Source organism: Eretmochelys imbricata, chromosome 1 (assembly GCF_965152235.1).
Source record: "Eretmochelys imbricata isolate rEreImb1 chromosome 1, rEreImb1.hap1, whole genome shotgun sequence".
Lineage (NCBI taxonomy): Eukaryota > Metazoa > Chordata > Testudines > Cheloniidae > Eretmochelys > Eretmochelys imbricata.
The window spans coordinates 286360601-286380607 of record NC_135572.1 but is presented as its reverse complement, the minus strand read 5'-3'; the positions used below and the strand labels follow the sequence as shown (position 1 = coordinate 286380607).

Genomic DNA, 20007 nt, shown 5'->3' with positions numbered 1-20007 from the left:
AAGTCCTCATTACCAATGTAAGTCTTTTGCACTAGAGTATGCCACCATCCCTGCTGAGGCGAGCACAATTCAGATATTACAATTAATTCTGTCCCACTAGTTCTTGTGTTGTCAATTCTTCCAAAGAAAGTTGCACTTGAAAAGAGTTAACTGAAAATGTTCTAGTTTCCTTTAATACTAGGCAATGCTTAAAGGAATCAAAGGATTCACTTCTGATAACAGGAAAGAAAGCCTCACTCTTAAGTACAAGACCTATACCTTGAGCTTGCATGCTCTCTAGGAAGCCTTATGTAGGAAAATACTGTTTAACTAGCTATTACGTCATACAATAAACCTTGTTCTTCGGGAACTAACATTATGGATCAAGGCCTGACACAAAGTGAAACGGCAAGTTGTAAACTGAAACAGTTGCCTTTTCAGATCTTAAAGACCTGACTTGATGGAAATCCATCCATATAATTTTATTTAAATATGAGCTGCTTTAAAATTAGGAAACAAAAGCAATGATTTTCTAAAGGCTGAAGTTAGGCTCCTAAATTCATGCTTAGGTATTGGCCAGATTTTCAAACGTGCTGCACCCAACAGCTCCCATTGACCAGCACTGGTGACATTCTCAGGCAGCTGGACTTTCCAGTTTTATGGCCAGTTTCTATTGGCAGACTGGTGCAAAGGGACTGTAGTGGGATCTGGCCCACAGTCCCTGCCCTGTAGCGGGATGGTCACCTGCTCCTGCCCTGAAAGGCTTAAAAACAGCCCAGGGGATGGCTGTGGCTGGGGCAAGCAGCCCATGGGGAAAAAGGCACAGCTGGGGCCACGCCCCAATCAGGCCCAGCTGGCCCTTGTAAGAGGGCAGTAGGCCAGGGGCATAGAGACTCTCTCTCTCTATATAGCCTTTTAAGAGGGAGGGACCTGGCTGCTGTGAGCTGAGTAGGGTACCTAGACTGGAGCAGGGCTGGGGGAAGACCAGAGGAGCTGGGGAGCTCCGGCCTGGAAACCCCACTGGCTGCAGGCCTAGTGTAAGGCCAAACAAGTACTGGGATTGCAGGGGGCAGCCCAAGGGTAGGCGGAGGCAGCAGGTCCAAACCCTCCTTGCTGCTGATGAGTGGCAATTATACTGCAGTCTGCTCCAGTGAACAGGGGCTAGATGGTGACTGGCAGTAGTCATATACTGAGGCAAGGTGGGGATAGGGAGTTGGGGGTTCCCCGGGGAGGGGAGACCCAGCGAGACTGCGGGGCACTGCAAGGGGGCAGAATCCTGAGGAAAGGGGCACCGGGGTCCGGGAGGGACACAGGGACCAGTGGCCTGCGGAGAGCACTCCGACAGCTGGAGAGCTATTTCCCAAGACGACCAGCAGGTGGCGCTGCAGGGTTGAGTCGCCACCCTGCTGCATGCCCCAAAGAGCTTACAATCCAATCTGGCCAAACACAAACACACCAACATATACTTGCAACAACCATTCAGGAATGAGACTTCAGAGTATAGGCTTCAGTTCAACAAAGTACTCAAGCATGTGCTTAACTGTAAGCAAATGCTTAAGTGCTTTGCTGAATAGGCATGGACTCAAATTTATGCTTAAAGTTAAGCACATGCTTAAATCCTTTGTTGAATTGAAACCTATAGTTTGAAGTCTCACAAAGAAAAAAAAAGTCACAATACCCATTCCCTGACACTTACCTTTTATTTCATGCTGACTCACTTCTCTTCTTCTTTCCAGTTCTTTTCTGTCATAATTCAGCCTCTTTAAGCACATGATACCGTACTGCAAACTTGTTCTGTTATTTGAGAGAGAAACATTTACAGATTAACATAAGACATTTAAACGAAAATAGCATTGTGGATGTGAATGTATTTGAAGTATTTACTACATTTTATAAATGGTAGTTCAGTATGCTCATGTATCAAATCATAGGGGCAAAGAGCCAAAAAACGTAACAGACTAAAAAATGAAATGAGCACAAACAAAAATGAATGGGGTTTAACTAAGTTATCTAGCAGAAATACATTTAACGTTAAAAATGTATCCAAAACAGGCCAACAAACTATGTGAACTTAAGTAATTTATTGAATCAGGATGTAGGCAGGAAGAGGTGTTTATTGTCAAATCAGACAGTAAAGAATGCATCCTTGCAGGAATGGCTGCCTCCTTTGGTAGATGAACCTACTGCCCACTTGTTTTTTCCACTGTAATCTGAAGGAGTTTAAACATTTTCTTTATCATCATGTTTCTTGTCTACCATCTGCTGATGCTGTGCCTTTTAATATATTTTTTTACAATTTATGTATTGTTACAGTTACATTTATATATTAAGGCTACTCTGTGCACCATGGAATTGCATTCCATAACTAATCACACTTACAGTTACTATGTCAAAAGGAACCTCTTTCATTTTCACATAGTTTATTGGTGCTGATTGTTTATATTTTCATGTAGTTGTCTAAAGTTGGAACAACCTTAAAACTAAAGCTTTGTTAGCTTATGCTGCACTGAGCATAATATTACATCCATGTGCTCATTTTGAGCAGCCTTTGTACAAACATACCGATGAAAGCTATCCACCATTTTTAAATGTACGCGGAGATCTTTCTTCGTCAGATGATCTAACATCCTTGCGTCTACCAGGCACTCCATAAAGTAACTTCGGTACTGAGGTAAACCCAGACTGGGGAGCCATTCATTACCAATCCATTCATGGTTCATATCACCATAAGCAAGGGTCTATAGAAAAATAGGAGACTTCACATTTTAACCTATTTGTGTCAATGCCCCAGAATGAAGGCAGCCTATCCATCTGCTGTGCCATTTCAAATAGGAATTCACCATCTAGGAAATTCACACTGCTTTCCATAGTAATTCTGACAATACTACCATTTGGGCCTCAAATATGTAACTAAAACACTATTGGCTCTCTGTATACATAAAATATTTTTGTTAAATACAAATATGATCTACCAATATCATGTCTACCACCTTTTCGAAATGGAAATTCTAATTGCAATAAGAAATAATGCATTTGAAAGTTCACATCATAGCAAAATCAAGAAAATCAGACACTTAGATTGAGGGAAATTTTTTTACAAGCACCTAAGTGAGTTAGGAGAACAATCCTATTGAATTTCAAAGGGATTTGTTCTCCTAATGCACCTATGTGCTTTTAAAAATCCTTCCCTGAATTAACACAAGCGATAAAATAAACCTTTAGGGTGAAATCCAGGCAGCATTAAAGTGAATGGAAGTTCTGTTGTTGTTTCAGTGGGGCCAGGATTTAATCCACAGCTTTCTACATCTTATTTCAACAAGCAATTAGCATTATACATTTGTAGTCCCTCTGAAACAGTGGTTATTTTTAAATGGTTCTTGGCCAAGCCTGCATGCCTGCCTCTGCTTCCAGCACCAGTAACAGCAAGTAGCCAAATGCACTAACAATATGTTTTAAAGTTTGACCAGCACAAATGAAATGCACCTTGTGGGACTATCAATACGTGAATCCTTGACTAAAAAGAAAAAACAATCTTTGGAGAATTCCAAAAAACCACTACAATCCAGGAATACTTTCTGTGTTGTGAGATTCTAGTAGAAAACAAAAGTGTGTTTGTGTAATGGGGTGCCTGCCCCATACTGAGCTCTAAGGGTTTAACAGAGCCCTCGGGAGGCTGTGCAGGAGGCAGCCAAGCAGGCCTATATAAAAAGGGAGCTTCAGGACAGAGGAAGGCAGTTCTCTGCTGGGAGCTCACGGAGGAAGGACTGTGTCCCTGGAGGGCTGAGAGAACTGCCAGGACCCTGGACAGAGCAATGCTGCTAGCAGGGACCAGGGAAGTGAGACACGGCTCCTGGCTGGCTGCTGGGTTTTTACCCTGAGGCCCTGAAGCAAAGAGGATGCTGGGGCCATGAGGACACTGTGGTCCTTGGAGAGATGTGGGTCCTAGAGCAGGAGTGGTGGCGAGGAGGCACCACCAGAGGAGGGCGCACTAGTGAACTGAGCTAATCCCCAGGACAGCCAGCAGGAGGTGCCACAGTGGTGAGTGAACGCCATTACAGACTGTAATGTAAATACACACTGAACTACTTTTGTATGGTTTATCTGAAGTATACAATCTATATTTTAGAAAGAGAGAGATTCTGCCTGTACTAATGCTCTGTGCAATCCCATTAAAGTTAACCTAAAAATTGCAGGACATTTTTATTTTATTATTTTTTTAGAATCTCTCACTTCTCATAATAAAACACATTTTTGTGACCATTGCTTGTGGTGCAATAGTTTCTTGTCTTATATTTAGATGGTAACAAACTTTTTGGGTCAGAAACTGTCTTTTAGTTATGTGTATATAGTGAAGAACAAAAGAGGGCTGTGATCCCTGACTGGGGTGACTAGTCACTATTTCAATATAAACAAATAATAAATCAATCATCTGGAGTTGTGAAGAGCAGAAATGGGCTTACAGAAGCCTACTACAAGAAACTAGAATTTGGAAAAAATAATTCCCTGCACTTGTTCTTTATTAGCAATATTATTGTTATAGCTAACAGAAGGCTATTGATAAAACTGAATTAGAGGAATTAGGTGTTAAAAGCTCTGTTCCTTCAAATACTGAAATGATATTTTGGCTAATTTTTATTAGAGGTAGAAATGATGCCTACATATGTATTAATGGATAAAATTGCATGTCTTTTACAGCCAAATAAAGATTAGTCTGCAAAAGGCATGCAGGTATATTGTTTCTTTTTGTGTGTGTTCCCCTTGTTTTGTAAAGTGTGTTGGTTTTCAGAACTGGAAACTATACACAGCAAGAAAATAAAAAAAAAGTCTGCCTATAAAATACTGCTTATAAAATATCTGTAATGGATAATCACAATAAACATAATTAGTAATGAATATACAACTTAGAAGTTTAACACTCATGTACATTAAAATTATGTGGCACAAAATTGGATTCTGACAAATATAACTGTAGAAATGATTTACTTCACTGCTTACATTATCTATGTGCTTGGCATCTAGTTGTGAGCTACACATTCAAACGGCAATTTTTGCACAACAATGCAACTGTTTAGTTTAAAATGCCAGGCTTGTTTATCCTTGAGAAAAACCACAAGCAATCAAGATGATTTAACTTTTGATGTTATTATCAAATTGGTAGAACAGCCATATGACGTTACAGTTTCGCTCAGTGGGCAATGTAGTTGTAAACTTTGAAACCCAATTTTAGCTTCACTCAAGTGAAGAATATTCAAACACCAATATTTGTTTCTCAAAAGAGTCTAATGTGCACAAAGTAAACACCTAAAAACAAACATGGATGTACAGTAGGAACACTGTGTTTCTTGCTATTACACAGTATGTGTGTATATATATATGTATACCTTTCCATATAAATAGTCTTCCCTTAGCTGCTGACATCTACAGCAGTACTTTGCTGTCACCCTCTTTATAGTTGGACAGTTTTTTCTCTGAAATCCACACATTCACATGAATCAAATGGAAACATTTCCTTTGCCTCTAGCTGCTTTATTTACACCATTACCTTGGAAAAAGTTAATTGAATTTCCTGTAAATGTAAAGCGGTTGCTCTTTCAAGTGCAAAATATAATGAAGGGTGTATCCATGCTGAGCTTGCTCAGGGAAGCTGCACGTTCACCTCTGGTGTAGAGGTCTGATGCAAAGCCTTCTGCCCCACTCTATGGGGGAGTGGGCATGCAGGGGGAGCAGTCATGCTGTGTGTTGTCTTTGCACCTCTTGCATGACATGGGGAAAGGCTCTGTGCTGCTCCCAAATGGCTTGTATGTAAAGGAGTGAACTGGAGGTGGTGGCATGGGATCAAAATGTATGTGTATTCTATGAACCTTGGGATGGGGGAGAAGGGAATGTCGAATTAGCATCTGTCAGTTATCATCAAAGAAAAAAGACCTGTATTTAATTAATTAGTAAGTGGGAGTTATTGAATATCACATTTGGTTTAACACTTGAACTCAGGACAGTGAGAGCTTAATTAGAATTCAAAAACATTTTAAAACAAGGAAGCTAATCCTTTGGCATAGGGAGAGAATGCTAACCTAACCTTGGGTTAAGAAGACAGAGGGGGACTTGAACAGTTACACATGTGGAAAAAGACTTCCTAACCAAGTTGTATATGTGACATTATGCCCCATATTCTTCGTAGAAATTATTATATGAATATGGCATAACTATATATATTTTATGCAAGATCGGTCATGTGAGGTATCATTGGAAAGGTTATGATTTACTGAATGTGATTATCCAATTTGTATGCATGTATCATTTCTGTATCTGAAGTTAGTTGTAATTGCTACATAGTCAATATACCTGTGTGTATACTTGGGGGAATGCCTGCCAGACAGTAGGCAATCAGCCTGGATGGGACATTAAGAAGGACAAAAGAACTTTGAAGATACTAATCTCCGACCTTCCTGAGAAGCTTCCTGGGATGCTGCTTTGACACTACAAGGTCATATGATCATGTCACCTGGTACAGGGTCCTATCTTGAGCTGGTATTTTTCCACTGGAAGGGCATGGACTAGGAAACAAAAGATTCCTGCCATATGTAAATCCTATTCAAGGCTGGGGAGGGAGTTAATCTAGGCGCTTCTCCACTGCCTCTCTGCCCAAGAAGGAAGTCTGCTGAAAACACCTGAAGAAACAAAGGCTAAGATGGGAGGGCAGGGGACTGAGTCCACGAGAGACAGATCAGCCTGTAAGAGGAATTCCTGGAGATCTAAGCTGCAAGCAGTGCAGTTTACCTTCAAAAATCTCTGCAACCTCCTTGAAACATTTAGGGTGAGAAATTACAATTTGTAGCCAATTTCTTTAATGTATGCAGCCTAGTTTGCGTGTTTTTTTTAATTTGCTCAGTAATCTGCTTTTTTCTGTTTGCTATCCCTTATAGTCATTTAACATTTACCGTTTGTAGTTAATAAACTTGTTTTTGTTTTCTAAAACCCAGTTTGTGGAACTCATAACAGGGGTTGGGGGGAGCAAAAAGCTGTGCATATCTTCCTCCACTTTGAGGGAGGGGGCGAATTTATGAACTTGGCTATATAGATGTCAATACAGCGCAAGACAGTATCATTTTGGGTTTGTATCCCAAAGGAGGTGTGCACTTGAGAGGTCCCTGAGCTGATTCTTCTGACACAGAGCTGATCTCAGTGTCTCTGTGACCATTTGCAGCTGGGTGTGTTCCTACCTGTGTGTGCTGGAGAAGGCTTGAGGGCCTGGCACAGCGGAACAGGGTGAGGGAGCCCAGGCTGGTGGAATGGGGGGGCTCAGTGGGACCCCAGCACGTCAGGTGATACCCTGGAAGGGGAGGTCCAACCCATCACAGTATACAGATATAATTATGGGCACATCAAGGGCTTGTCCTCACTAGAGTTTTTTTTCACCTTGAGTCAATTGCTTGTCAGGCTAATTGTAAACCACAAATTTTGTAGCCTGGTGTAAGTATTTAGGAAGTGTCCAGAGTACCCTTTATCAAGGTGTTAAGTACCTGGAGTTGATTGGAAAACAATTAATGGATATTAAAGAATAGAGCAGAGACCATGATAATTTCAAAATACTGGACATGAACAATTCTCATTGACAAGCTGCTGATCATGTTTGAATTTGGGAGGGGATATGTGGCAGTCCAATATACACACAGCTTCCCGGAGCTGTGATCTTGTTCTCTAGAGTCTCAGCTTCTTTTAAGAAAGTCTCTAGACATTTCATTTATGAAGAAAACCTGCAAAATGTAACCCAAGTGTAAATGATGTATGAATGTTTGCAACCAGTCTGCAACCAGCCTGGAACAATAGCTCTGAACTGTGGTATTAATTTCAATGAGGGTGTAGCAGGGTGACTACTCCGCTCCTGCCCTGAAGGGGTTAAAGCAGCCTGGGAAAGGGCTGTAAATGGGAAAAGCAGGCTGATTGAGAAAGCTTAATCAGGGTCAGTTTAACCAGGGTCCAGCTGATCCTTATAAGAGCGCTGTGGGCCAGAAGCAAGGGTCTCTCTTTAGCTTCTTGAGAGAGAAGAACCTGGCTGCCAGGGAGCTGAGATGGATACCTAGGGTGGGGCAGTGCTGCGGAAGGGCAGAGGGAGCTGGGGAGCTCCAGCCTAGCAAAACCCCAGGCTGCAGGCTTAGTTAAAGTCCTATGAAAGGGTACTGGGGCTGCAGAGGGGCACCCCAGAGATAGGCAGAGGCAGCTGGTCCAACCCCCCTTGCTGATGATGAGTGGTGCATAGGCTGCAGTCTGCCCCAGGGAGCAGGGGCTAGATGGTGACTGGCAGTGGCCACAGAGGCAAGGTCGGGGTAGAGGGTTGCGGGATCCCCTCAGTGGGGAGACCCAGATTGTGGGTTACTGCTGGGGCAGATCCCTGGTGAGGAGGGCACCGGGGTCCAGGAGGGACATGGGGGCCAGCGGGGGCAAGACTCTGGCCTGCAGAGGGCGCTCCGGGCTGGAAAGAACTAATTCCTGAGATGACCAGCAGGAGGCGCCGTGCCAGTGAGTTGATGCCTGCCACAGAGGGTGATTATGCAGATGCAAAATGATAATTATTAAAATATTGCTATTGTGAACTATCTCATGGCTGATTCTGGGTATGAAAGGAGAAGGACTAGTATATTATGAAGATCTGTGCCATATCAAGTGAGTAGAGCTTGGTTTGTAAGTATAGTTTGAAAGAGTACCACTAATTTTTTCAGTTTGGCCCCTAAAGTTCATAGGTACAATAGCTAAAATGATGATGCAGGGGCTGACACCTAATCATAAGAGTGAACTGGGTATATAGGAAGGGATGTGTCAGATGCTGAGAGAAAAAGGGATGCCAAAAGGGAGAGAGAGACCTGACAGCAGCTGGACAGACACAGAAGTCTAAGAATATAAATATTTGATTCTCTGAAGCTTGTGCCCTAACTAGGCAAGGCTGCTTGTAGAGTAAAATCTGTGATTTATATCATTTTACCTTGGATTGTCTCTCCATTTTCTAATCATAGAATATCAGGGTTGGAAGGGACCTCAGGAGGTCATCTAGTCCAACCCCCTGTTCAAAGCAGGACAAATCCCCAACTAAATAATAATAAACCTTCTAATAATAATAATCCTGTTATCTTGTGTGAGTGTGTGTGTGTATGTGTGATGATTTCCCCCTTTGGAGTCACGTAAGCATACTGCAGCCAGGTCTTAAGAGGTCTGTTAGCTAAAAGTGGATCCAGTTCTATTCAATCTCTTCATAAATGATTTGGATAATGGTAAAGAGAGTACATTTAGAAAGCTTGTAGGCAATACCAAGCTAGAAGGGATTGAAAGCACGCTGGGGGACAGGATTAGAATTCAAAATGATCTGGACAAACCGAAGAAATGATTTGAAGTAAACAGGATGAAATTCAATAAGGACAAACACAAAGTACCCCTCTTCGGAAGGAATAATCAATTGCACAAATACAAAATGGGAAACAACTGCCAAGGAAGAAGTACTGCAGAAAAGAAACTTGGGTTATAGTGGATCACAGACTGACTATGTCAACTGTATAACACTGTTGAAAAAAATGAATATCCTTCGGGATGTATTAGCAGGTGTGTTTTAAAGTACAGTGGTGAAAGTAAGCAGGTACGGTCAGGTACACCATACCATTATGATATTTTTAGCTGGTATGTTGTACCAGAAAGACCCATTTTTAGAACTGCAAGGCTCCTGGGAACCACAGTGGCGAAAGGAGCATGGGTGGTCCCACACTGGCAGCTCCTGCGGTGCAAATGTACCGCCAGCAGCCCTTCCACGCAGCTGGGTCACCTGTCTGGGGTCTGTACATCCCCGCTGGTGGTCAGAGCTGGGGCCGGGGCGGTATAGCTGCGCTGGAAGAGCTGCCAGTGTGGGCCCACATGTGCTTCTTTTGCCCTGCGGTTCCCGGGATCCCTGCAGTTCAGATATCTATATCCGGTGTAGTGGGAGAATGAAGTCCCCCTCAGGTAACATGGGATGGCGAGGGGATAGAGAGAGCATGGGAGGTCACATGCCCCCCGTTAGCTATTGTCCCCCTTTGTGTCCCTCCCATGAGTTACCTATGTGTACCGATAAGAATTAAAATCTACTTGCACCACTGTGTAAGTAAGACATGAGAAATAATTCTTCCACTCAGTACTGATAAGGCCTCAACTGGAGTATTGTGTCCAGTTCTGGGCATCACACTTTGGGAAAGATGTGGACAAATTGGAGAAAACCCAGACCGGAACAACAAAAAATATTAAAGGTCTAGAAAACATGACCTATGAAGGAAGACTACATTTGTTTAGTCTGGAGAAGAGAAGACTGAGAAGGGACATGATAACAGTCTTCAAGTATGTAATGTTATTATAAAAAGAGGAGGGTTATAAATTGTCCTCCTTATCCACTGAGGACATGACAAGAAGTAATGGGCTTAAACTGAAGGAAGGGAGATTTAGTTCAGACATTAGGAAAAATTTCCTGAATATATGGGCAGTTATGCACTGGAACAAGTCACTTAGGGAGGTTGTGGAATCACTGTCCTTGGAGATTTTTAAGAACAGAGCAGACAAACAACTGTCAGGGATGACCTAGCTAATACTTAGTCCTTCCTCAGCGCAGGAGACTGGACTAGATGACCTACTGAGGTCCCTTCCAATCCCACAATATGGTGATCAATGATTTAAAAGGACTCGGTAGCATATGGTGTGGTTTTCAAAGAAAATAATAGTAATAATAATAAAAATCTTTGAAACTGTGTCATATACTGAAAAGTTTCTACATTAATGGTTCAGCTCCAAGAACTAGCACAATTTCCTTGATAGCTGTGTCATCCCTCGGCGCGTGCTGCTTCCTGCAGCACCCATTGGCCTGGAACGGTGCACTGCAGCCAGTGGGAGCTGCGATTGGCCAAACCTGTGGACGCTGCCGGTAAACAAACTGTCGTGGCCAACCAGCAGATTTCCCTGATGGGCCGTGTGCCAAAGGTTGCCGATCCCTGTTGTAGACTTTATATGCAGAGCATCTAGGTCCAGATTTTTAGAGATATTTAGGCACCAAACTCCCATTGAAATCAATGGGAGTTAGGTGCCTAAATACTTTTAAAAATCTGATCCCCTATTCTATAAACGACAACTCACAAAGAGCCTCCAAAAATGTATACAAAAATTGTGCAGGGACTTGATTGTACCTTCAGTTACCCCTGCTGCACAGACATATAAATGAGGATCCAAGTTTACTATGAACCAACCACAGGATGGTATCAGGATGTCTCCAGCTGACCTATCACCCTTTCTCCCCCATAGTCCCCTGCTTGTTTCATCATGAAGGGGGAGCATGCCATTTCTGTGACTTAGATGACCTTCCACTATGGTGGACAGTGGTGGCTAGAACAAGAGAGGTCTCTTTTCTGTGCTGGCAGGGTTTGAAAGACATTGCCAGTAGGAACAGGGACCATGCCTGGACCCTTCACTGTAGCCTGACATTAATATCCCATCTAGATAAGCAGCACATAAACACAGTTTGTTGTGACCTAATTGCCCCAAACTTGGGCATGTGTTTAGGAAAAGTTATGCTAAGGACAGTGTGGGAAGGACATGAGGCATACAGGGCCTTACTACTGAGAACGTGTACACAGGCCCACCGACAGCAATTCCGGGCCCCAAGGCAGAACGCGTAATGGTCCTGAGCTGCCGATTGCACTGCTGGAGCCCAGTGAGTTGCTGAGCACATTCTTCTGGCACGGCCAGGGCTTCCATATGCCCGCCTGGCTGCCTTCGCCACTGCCGGTACCATCCTGCGCATGCCCAGGCAACTTAACAAGGCCCGGGGCTCCTGGCCACCGCTACCAGGGTTGCTGGGCAATTGCCCCCTTTGCCCTCCCCCGTAAGCGGGCCTGCATGTACATCCCCCATCCCTCGTGAGCAAACATGTCTCAAACCAATACCAGTATGGTTGGGAGCTGCATCTTGCTGGTGTCGAAGTCATATAGCAGACACCCTCATTCTTTATAAGCATTAGGGACTGCAGGGTAACAAGGCATTTGCAGCCACTGCCATTAATCTACTTACGAGTGTGTTGTGTTTTACTTCCTCATCATCCCAAAGCAAATTATACTAGTGCATATAATGGATAGGTGTGCAAAGTGTATATGCACAAAATAAAGGATTGTGTTGAGTCTCCTTAAAATATCTGGTTACAAAAGATCGTAGCAATTTATATAAAGGAAAATATTTGCTACAAATATGGTATTTATGTTTTATGTAACAAACCTGTCTAGAAAAGATTCTTTTTGAATTAAAAATGTAAAAGATATTCATTAGACTTAAATCAGCAGGAGGAAATCACAGCATTAGACTCATACAATAGCTGATAAAATGTTACAAGGTTTTCTATTACTATGTTAATTAAATTATTAGTAGTCTTCCACCCCAAAAGTATAAAGTCAAAAGATTCATACCTGGGCCCAGCTGCCTTCCTCAGATTCTTTCTGTATTATCAGGAAGGAGCCATTAGAAAAGCAGGTAAAAAATACAACAAACACAAGTCAAGAAGCAAAAGGTGATTATAATGCAAATGTTAATAATTCTAGTACAAAGAAAAATGTACAACTTAATATGCTGATAATGCATTTGACCTAGTGTCAATGGCAAACTGCTTAGCTATGCTACAAAAGTGACACCACTGTAATTAAGGTTGAATAAAAAAACTTCTTAGTGCTGACAAATCAAGAAAATATTAAAGATATGAAAAAATCTTCATAGTTTTGTGAAATTTTACAAGTTCATCTCAAACTCCCTTGGTGGTTTTCTCAAAAGCAGCTATTAAAGTCAAAATGTTGCCATTTTGCCTCAAAATATTGTAAATTAGGGGTAACCCACTGTTTGTCCAGCAAAGTCTCAAAACATTCATAATGTAAAGCTATGTTTACAGGCAGAATGGTTGAAATTTTGCCCTGATTCATTATATACTTGTAAAGCTTTGCCCTTTGATTTGTACATTCTCAAAGGGCAAGGTAACAGTTTAATTCAATTCTGTTAACAGTAACATTTCGTACAACACTTTGCAATAAAGCTACCCACTTTCTTGTACAAAAAGTATGTTGTTTTTTCCTGGTCAGTTTTCCAGGGCTAGCTCTATTTGTTGGTGCTAAAGGTGTTTTTATTGTGTTAGTGTTTTCTTTACCAATAATGATAAAGCTCAGAGGCAGCTCGGTTGTAAAAAATAATTGGCAAAGAAATTGCTCCCTGAAATTTGTAGTGAATATGTAAAACATTATAGCAAATGAAAATGTATAGCAAATCCACCTTTGCTGCATTAAACTGTAGATTTAGCACCTCCCTTGCCATTTATGGGCTGGGCTAACCATAAATTATTCTGAACTGAGGATAAGGTTTCATACATCTTTTTTTTAAGCTTAGTTAATGGCTTACAAGCATGGTCTCATGCTGGCATAGAAAAACCTTTCCTTTGAAAACAAAAATATAATTCTAACCCTGAGGTTTGGAGGAATGAAAAAAATCTGAGCCATTGACTGGGGGATACATATTGCTATATATTTTAAGTCTCTACGAAAATCAGTAAGATGTTTGCCAAAAACACAATGGCACAATAGCCACCCTAAGTCCTAGAAATATGAACAGCTTGGTCTGGTTTTCAAAGAGAGAATTCTGGCTAAAGCATTTTTGTCCCAGTTACATACTCTTTAGGCTTCCTCTAGATTAACATCTCTCAGTGTCATCATTATCGCAAACTTCTATTTAAAGTGATGCTTGCAAGGAGGCTTATGGGCAGGTGCAGTACTGAAACTGCTATAGACTCATTTTTCACAGACTAGATTTCAAATTGACAGTTTCTTTTACATTAAACACTCTTCCTTCATATTCAACACAGTGTGACATTCAAATTAATGACGGGTTTCAGAGTAGCAGCCATGTTAGTCTGCATCCACAAAAAGAACAGAAGGACTTGTGGCACCTTAGAGACTAACCAATTTATTTGAGCATAAGCTTTTGTGAGCTACAGCCCACTTCATCGGATGCAACATTTTGCATTGTTGTCTAAGGTGCCACAAGTCCTTCTATTTAAATTAATGTTTCAGAAAACAGAACTACAGCTGTACAGTGAAACTTCAGTACTGTATGCAAGTTAATATAGTCTCTGTGACTGTAATACATTTGATATTTTAGTTTTTAGGGAACTGTTATCACGTTTTTTCTAATTGTATATTTCAGAAACAGTCTACAGGTGATGCAACAATTGTAACAACTACATATACTTCAGTTGTGTTCTTGGCATTAAAACAAATATCATTGTTGTTTAAATAAAATTGGAAAGACTAACCGTTTTGGCTGGAGCTGCAAGATTTTCCATTTCTTCATGGGTCACCCAAACATTGCCTGAGGGCTGTTAACAAGGCCCACAGGGAAGCAGGTAGAATCCACATTAGGTAAGCAGTGTTAAAGAAGAAAGGCAGCACCACTGTAAGTTAACAGCGTATAGCATCACAATCAGCACAACCATGTTCTTGCCTCAATTGAGCTGCAACTAGAGAGAACTTTAGACAACTTGCTTTACATCTTTCTTCACTAAGATCTTAACAGATGCCTGTTTATTAACCAGAACTGGTGAATGAAATGTCTTACTCCTAATGTGGTGGAAATTTTCTGAATACCATTACAAAGGAAAGAATAACAGTTAAAGCAAGTTTCAGAGTAACAGCCGTGTTAGTCTGTATTCGCAAAAAGAAAAGGAGGACTTGTGGCACCTTAGAGACTAACCAATTTATTTGAGCATAAGCTTTCGTGAGCTACAGCTCACTTCATCCGATGAAGTGAGCTGTAGTTCACGAATGAAGTGAGCTGTAGCTCACAAAAGCTTATGCTCAAATAAATTGGTTAGCCTCTAAGGTGCTACAAGTACTCCTTTTCTTTTTAGTTAAAGCAAGTATATCACACAAAGAGTGAATGTAAGCTTTTATGTGGTAACTGAATCCTGAGGAGAGTTCTCATTTGGTGATGAATTTCCAGCCTAAAAATTCTGCACACATACTGTAGTTGCACTGTAATATAACATAAGATCCCTTTTCCCACAGTTCTGTATGTCAAACATTCTTGAAGAATTTCTTTTAAAAATGTTCTCTTTTCCCCCTCATTCCATTGTTTTTAATAAGGGTTAGATTCTGACTTGCCCCCGGGTGACCAACCAGGGAAGTAAGGGGGTGCAAGAGCTGGCTGAGCACACAAGGGCAAAGGCTGCAGTAAATTAACTTCCTTCTTGAGAAAGAGAGAGGACAGGGGACTTATGACTCATGGTGCAGCTGCATGCCACCCATCCCTCAGGGCTAAGTGCAAAAGGCACAATCTATCCTAATATTTCTAGCCTGAAAATGTGACAGCTCATCTGGTAAACGTCAATGCTTTTCTTGAGCTGTGTAACTATAGCTTTTAAAGGTGCCTCAGCAATGGGAATAGAGAAACTGAGATGTTTAGGGTAAAATTTGACTTTCAATGAAACTCAGACTTCTCAGTGCCTAAGCCACTTTTGAAAATGGTACTTAGGTGTGTTTGTTTGAATATTTACCCTAAGTCATTATGTTTTTTGGCTATTGTCTTCAATGAGAGCAAGATTCATCCTTAAATGAGGAAAGCCATCAGATTTTGAGAACATATGCCAGATTCTTAGGGCCAGGTTACTGATAGTAGTACCTTCGGTAGTACCACTTCCAGGAGGAGCACTTTGAGTAGCAGAAATCAGCTCACTGGAGGAATAAGGTCCTCCTCAAAGTAAGAGTAACAGAATTTGGCCCTTAGCAGTTACTGAAAGAGCTGACATATTTTGAATGCATACATAAAGCTCTAAAAGATGTTTAAACATTAGATCATAGGGATGAAAAACCACCAGGATGGGCACACTGTAGAAAAACTGATTGTACAGATCAAGTGGTACAGAATTGTATATGACCTCATGACAGCACCAACTTGAACAGTGCTGTAAATAGTCTTATAGCCACCTGATCATGCAGCGACTTACAACTATTGTTTGTTCAAGGTACATTTCACTATGACAGATAAAATTCATCTGCTCAGATCTGTGTCTGCCATTGTTTCCTTATATTATGTTACTCAGCAATACATTTAAAATTTGTGTGCAACACGGTTCATTATCATTGAGCATTTAAAATATGGAAATTAAGAAGTTAAGAATATGGAAGTTAAGAGAAGGTAGAGAAATATTCAAATATCCTCACTGTTCAAACAATCTCTTCAGTGAAAGAACAAGTGTAATATATTACACTGCACATTTAAAAATCACCTTAACTCTGTCCCCATATTTCAGCCCAGCTTCCACTTATAGACCTGAAACATTTTAGATAAAAAAAACCTGTGCTTGTATTTGCATCTCACTAAAATTAACATGTACCAGAGGCTACAAAATAGCTTAGTCTCTAGAAATGTCAAAACTTACTTTGCAGACTCAAGAGGTTTGTATACAGGGGTTTGAATAAGCATCCAGACTTTTGGATGCTGATCCAAACCAAGGCTCAGTACCCAAATGGAAAAGTGAAAGTGTTAGTATTCTAATGTCCCCCCTTCCCAGGCAGCATGCTGCCCTGGGGCTCCTTCATTTTCAGTCAGCTTCTCCTTTTCTGACAGGACAATACTACACAACATAGGGAGATAACCACTCTTAATATAATGTACTATCCTTAAATTTGAGCGTTGTCTTAGATTTTTCCATTTCTTTTCCACTTCTTTCTGTTCTCTCCTTTTCTCTCACTTTGATTCATTTGCTTCATCTCTTTTTCCTGCTGCCTACTGTTTTCCTCTCTTGACTTTCTTTCTACCCTTTTTTCCTTCAGGGTCTCCACTTCTCAGACTTTTCCCTTCACCTCTTCTGCACAATTCCCATCTGTCCAAGCCCCTTTTCTCTTTCTCTGACCTCCAATATCTCTTTCTAGGCCCAGCTTTCTCACCTTACTTCCAGTCATCTATTTCTTAGCCTTCACCATCTGTCTCATGATTCTCTCCCTTCCTAACTCCCACTCTTTATTTCTTTCCTCACCAGCATGGCCCCTTTGTTCTCTGTCTCCCAACCTCCACACGCACTCTTACCATAACACACACAGGATTCTCACCCTCTCAAATACACTTCCACTTCTCACCTTTGTTCTCTTTCATACATGCTTCTTCCCATCACTTTCATTCTCTCTCCTAGATGCACTCTTCTCCTGCCTTCTCTCTCTCCTCCCATCACCCACACCATTATACACAGAAAATAAAACACTCTCTATTCTCTTCCCTCTTCTCACTACATAGCCACATGCTCTTGCTGCTTCTCTTAGGGAGGAAAGATAAGCAGGAGGATACAGCAGATCCAGGCTGGGGGCTAACTGAAAAAGGTAGAAAGAGGAAGTGTCAACAGAGTTCTGTGGGAGGAAAGAGCCAGGGCAGGAAAAGTATCTGGTTCATTTGGGGCAAGGATGTGACTTGGAGAAAGGGGGGAAATAAAATACCTGCAAAAGTACAAGTAAGTTTCCAAACATTAGGTATCTATGCATAGTACATGTGAGCATTTTGAGGTTTGCCCTTCTCATATCGATCACTGAGGTAATTTCAAGGTTAATCAGAAGCACAATGTTAAAAAATGTATTTATTACAGAAAATTATCAGTGATCAACAAGCAATGAAAGGCACTTCCACTCTCTTCAGGACAATTCAGACTGATTTTGATTTGGTTTGCACTACACAACTTTTTCTCTGGATTCTGACATGGTGTTAAGTGTGAGAAAGAAAGTTAGCTGAATGTGACTCACTGTTCTAGAAGTGGGAGGAGCTGATGGACTTGTAAGTGATACCATCTCCTGGATTGCTAGTCGGAGCTTTAAGCGATGGAGAGGGTTGCTGATTCCAATTTCTCTTTGAATCTCAGTATCAGACAAAGCAGACATTATGGCTCCACTCTTCACATTTGCACGGCAAGCGGCAACATACCATGCAGGCATTCCCAACCACAGCTGTTGAAAAAAAAGTCACCAGTTTAAGACACTAGAACTCAATTTCTGAGATTTCATACATGGTTTAGTTATTAAGACATCTGCCATGTGAAGTACTATGGTAATGCTCAAGCACTCAAATCACCAGTTTGTGAAAGGCCCTTCTGTGCATGCAGATTCAGGCATTGCACAGGCAATAAGTGTAATCGACAAGTGATTTTGACGTTGTGAAATGGCTTCGGATGCAGGATCTGGGCACGACTGGAGATGTCACGTTAGCGCTCTAGTGTTCCATAACCATAACAGGAATGTCGAACACAGGCATGTTTCTTAGGGTATGTCTACACTTCCAGCTCGAGGAGACAAACCTGCCGTAGCTCAATGAGAGCTAGCGTGCTTTTACATTGAGTATACCCACAACAGCGTGAGCCATGGATAGGGCTAGCTGCCCTGAGGACTTACCGAGCATCTTGGATGGGTTGTACTCAGGTTGGCTAGCCCCTTGAGCCGTGGCTGCTACACCCTGTTTTGAGTGTGGTAGATCAATGAGTGTTAGCACAGGTATGTTTCCTTGAGCTGCAATTTACACCTCCAGCTCGGAGCGTTTTCAGAGCCACTCACAATCCCTGCCTGCAACACTCCTACTATTCTTTTCCTGACCCTCTTATGAGCACAAACTGACCATATGACTGAACTGTGCTCAACTGTTTTGCATTCTTCTAGGTACACAGAAACACAGTGCCTGCTGTGTCACCTTATTATGATTGCAAGAATACCCAGATCTTCTCATCCACAGGAAAGAATTCCATCTGCAATATATACATATGTGAATGCCCCAAAACACTGTTTCTCCAACTCCCCCTGAACCCGGCAGCTCCTCGTCACAGTATGCAATACATTCAATTCTAATGAAATGTGCAGAAGCAGGACCAAAAGACATAACTTGCCAACATTTTCAGAAGTGATTAGTAATTTTGGGTGCCCAACTTGAAAAAGTTAAAGGGGCCTGATTGCAGAGCACAGATGCTCAGCACTTTCTGAAAATCAGGCCTCATTAAGGTGTCACAAGTTGGACATCTAAAAATTGAGGCCCACTATAGCTTTTTATGATGGGGGCATGGTTTGTTTTCAATTGGTCAAATGTTTTCTTTTCTAATGTTTTACATCATTTCTATAAACACCCTGCCCCCCCCCCCAAAATACCATATGATTAATTATTGAAGGCTAATGACAGCCATTGTTCATTAAAGTCCCTGTTATTACATGAAGAACAGGAGTACTTGTGGTACCTTAGAGACTAACAAATTTATTAGAGTATAAGCTTTCATGGGCTACAGCCCACTTCATCGGATGCATAGAATGGAACATATAGTAAGATATATATATATATACACACATACAGATAAGTTGGAAGTTACCATACAAACTGTGAGAGGCTAATTAGTTAAGATGAGCTCTTATCATCAGGAGAAAAAAACTTTTGTAGTGATAATCAAGATGGCCCAATTAGACAGTTGACAAGAAGGTGTGAGGATACTTAACTTAAGGAAATAGATTCAATATGTGGAATGACCCAGCTACTCCCAGTCTCTATTCAAACCCAAGTTAATGGTATCTAGTTTGCATTTTGCATGTGTTTTCAGAAATGAACTGAAAGGCCAAATTTTGAAAAATACCTAAATTATGCCACAGAAATTATACACACACTAAAAGCCCTGGTCCTAAAAATATGCATGAGCTTAACTTTCCATAGCACATAATTTGTAAGAGGCTACAAATACTCACCAATTCATGTGTGCAAAGGCCCTTTTGCATGTCCAAAATCAGGTATTCCATAGGCAACATATTTTGCATGCACATATTTTCCAGTCTAGTCATAGACTCCCATGTTTCCAAATTTGTCCCAAAGTTTAACAAAACAACAACTAAAACCTGACAACTATGCTTTGTTTATTGCCTTATAGGACACTCAGGGGCTTTTTACTTCTACAAATGTGTGTACACACACACATTTCATGATAGATATTTAGTACACTTT

At 41.3% G+C, this 20007-nt stretch overlaps 1 protein-coding gene across 3 annotated transcripts in view; it reads right to left on the bottom strand.

The window, feature by feature from the left end:
* PPFIA2 (PPFI scaffold protein A2) overlaps positions 1-20007 on the bottom strand; it is a 578892-nt gene that overhangs the window by 8232 nt on the left and 550653 nt on the right. For 2 of the 3 annotated variants that reach the window (XM_077807711.1, XM_077807713.1), the window contains 5 exons: positions 17790-17990; positions 14318-14380; positions 12435-12464; positions 2542-2717; positions 1676-1773 (listed from right to left, as the gene is read on the bottom strand). In XM_077807711.1, the coding sequence (XP_077663837.1) occupies positions 1676-1773; positions 2542-2717; positions 12435-12464; positions 14318-14380; positions 17790-17990 (568 nt within the window). The remainder of the gene's footprint in view (positions 1-1675; positions 1774-2541; positions 2718-12434; positions 12465-14317; positions 14381-17789; positions 17991-20007) is intronic. The other variant, XM_077807712.1, reaches the window with a different exon arrangement.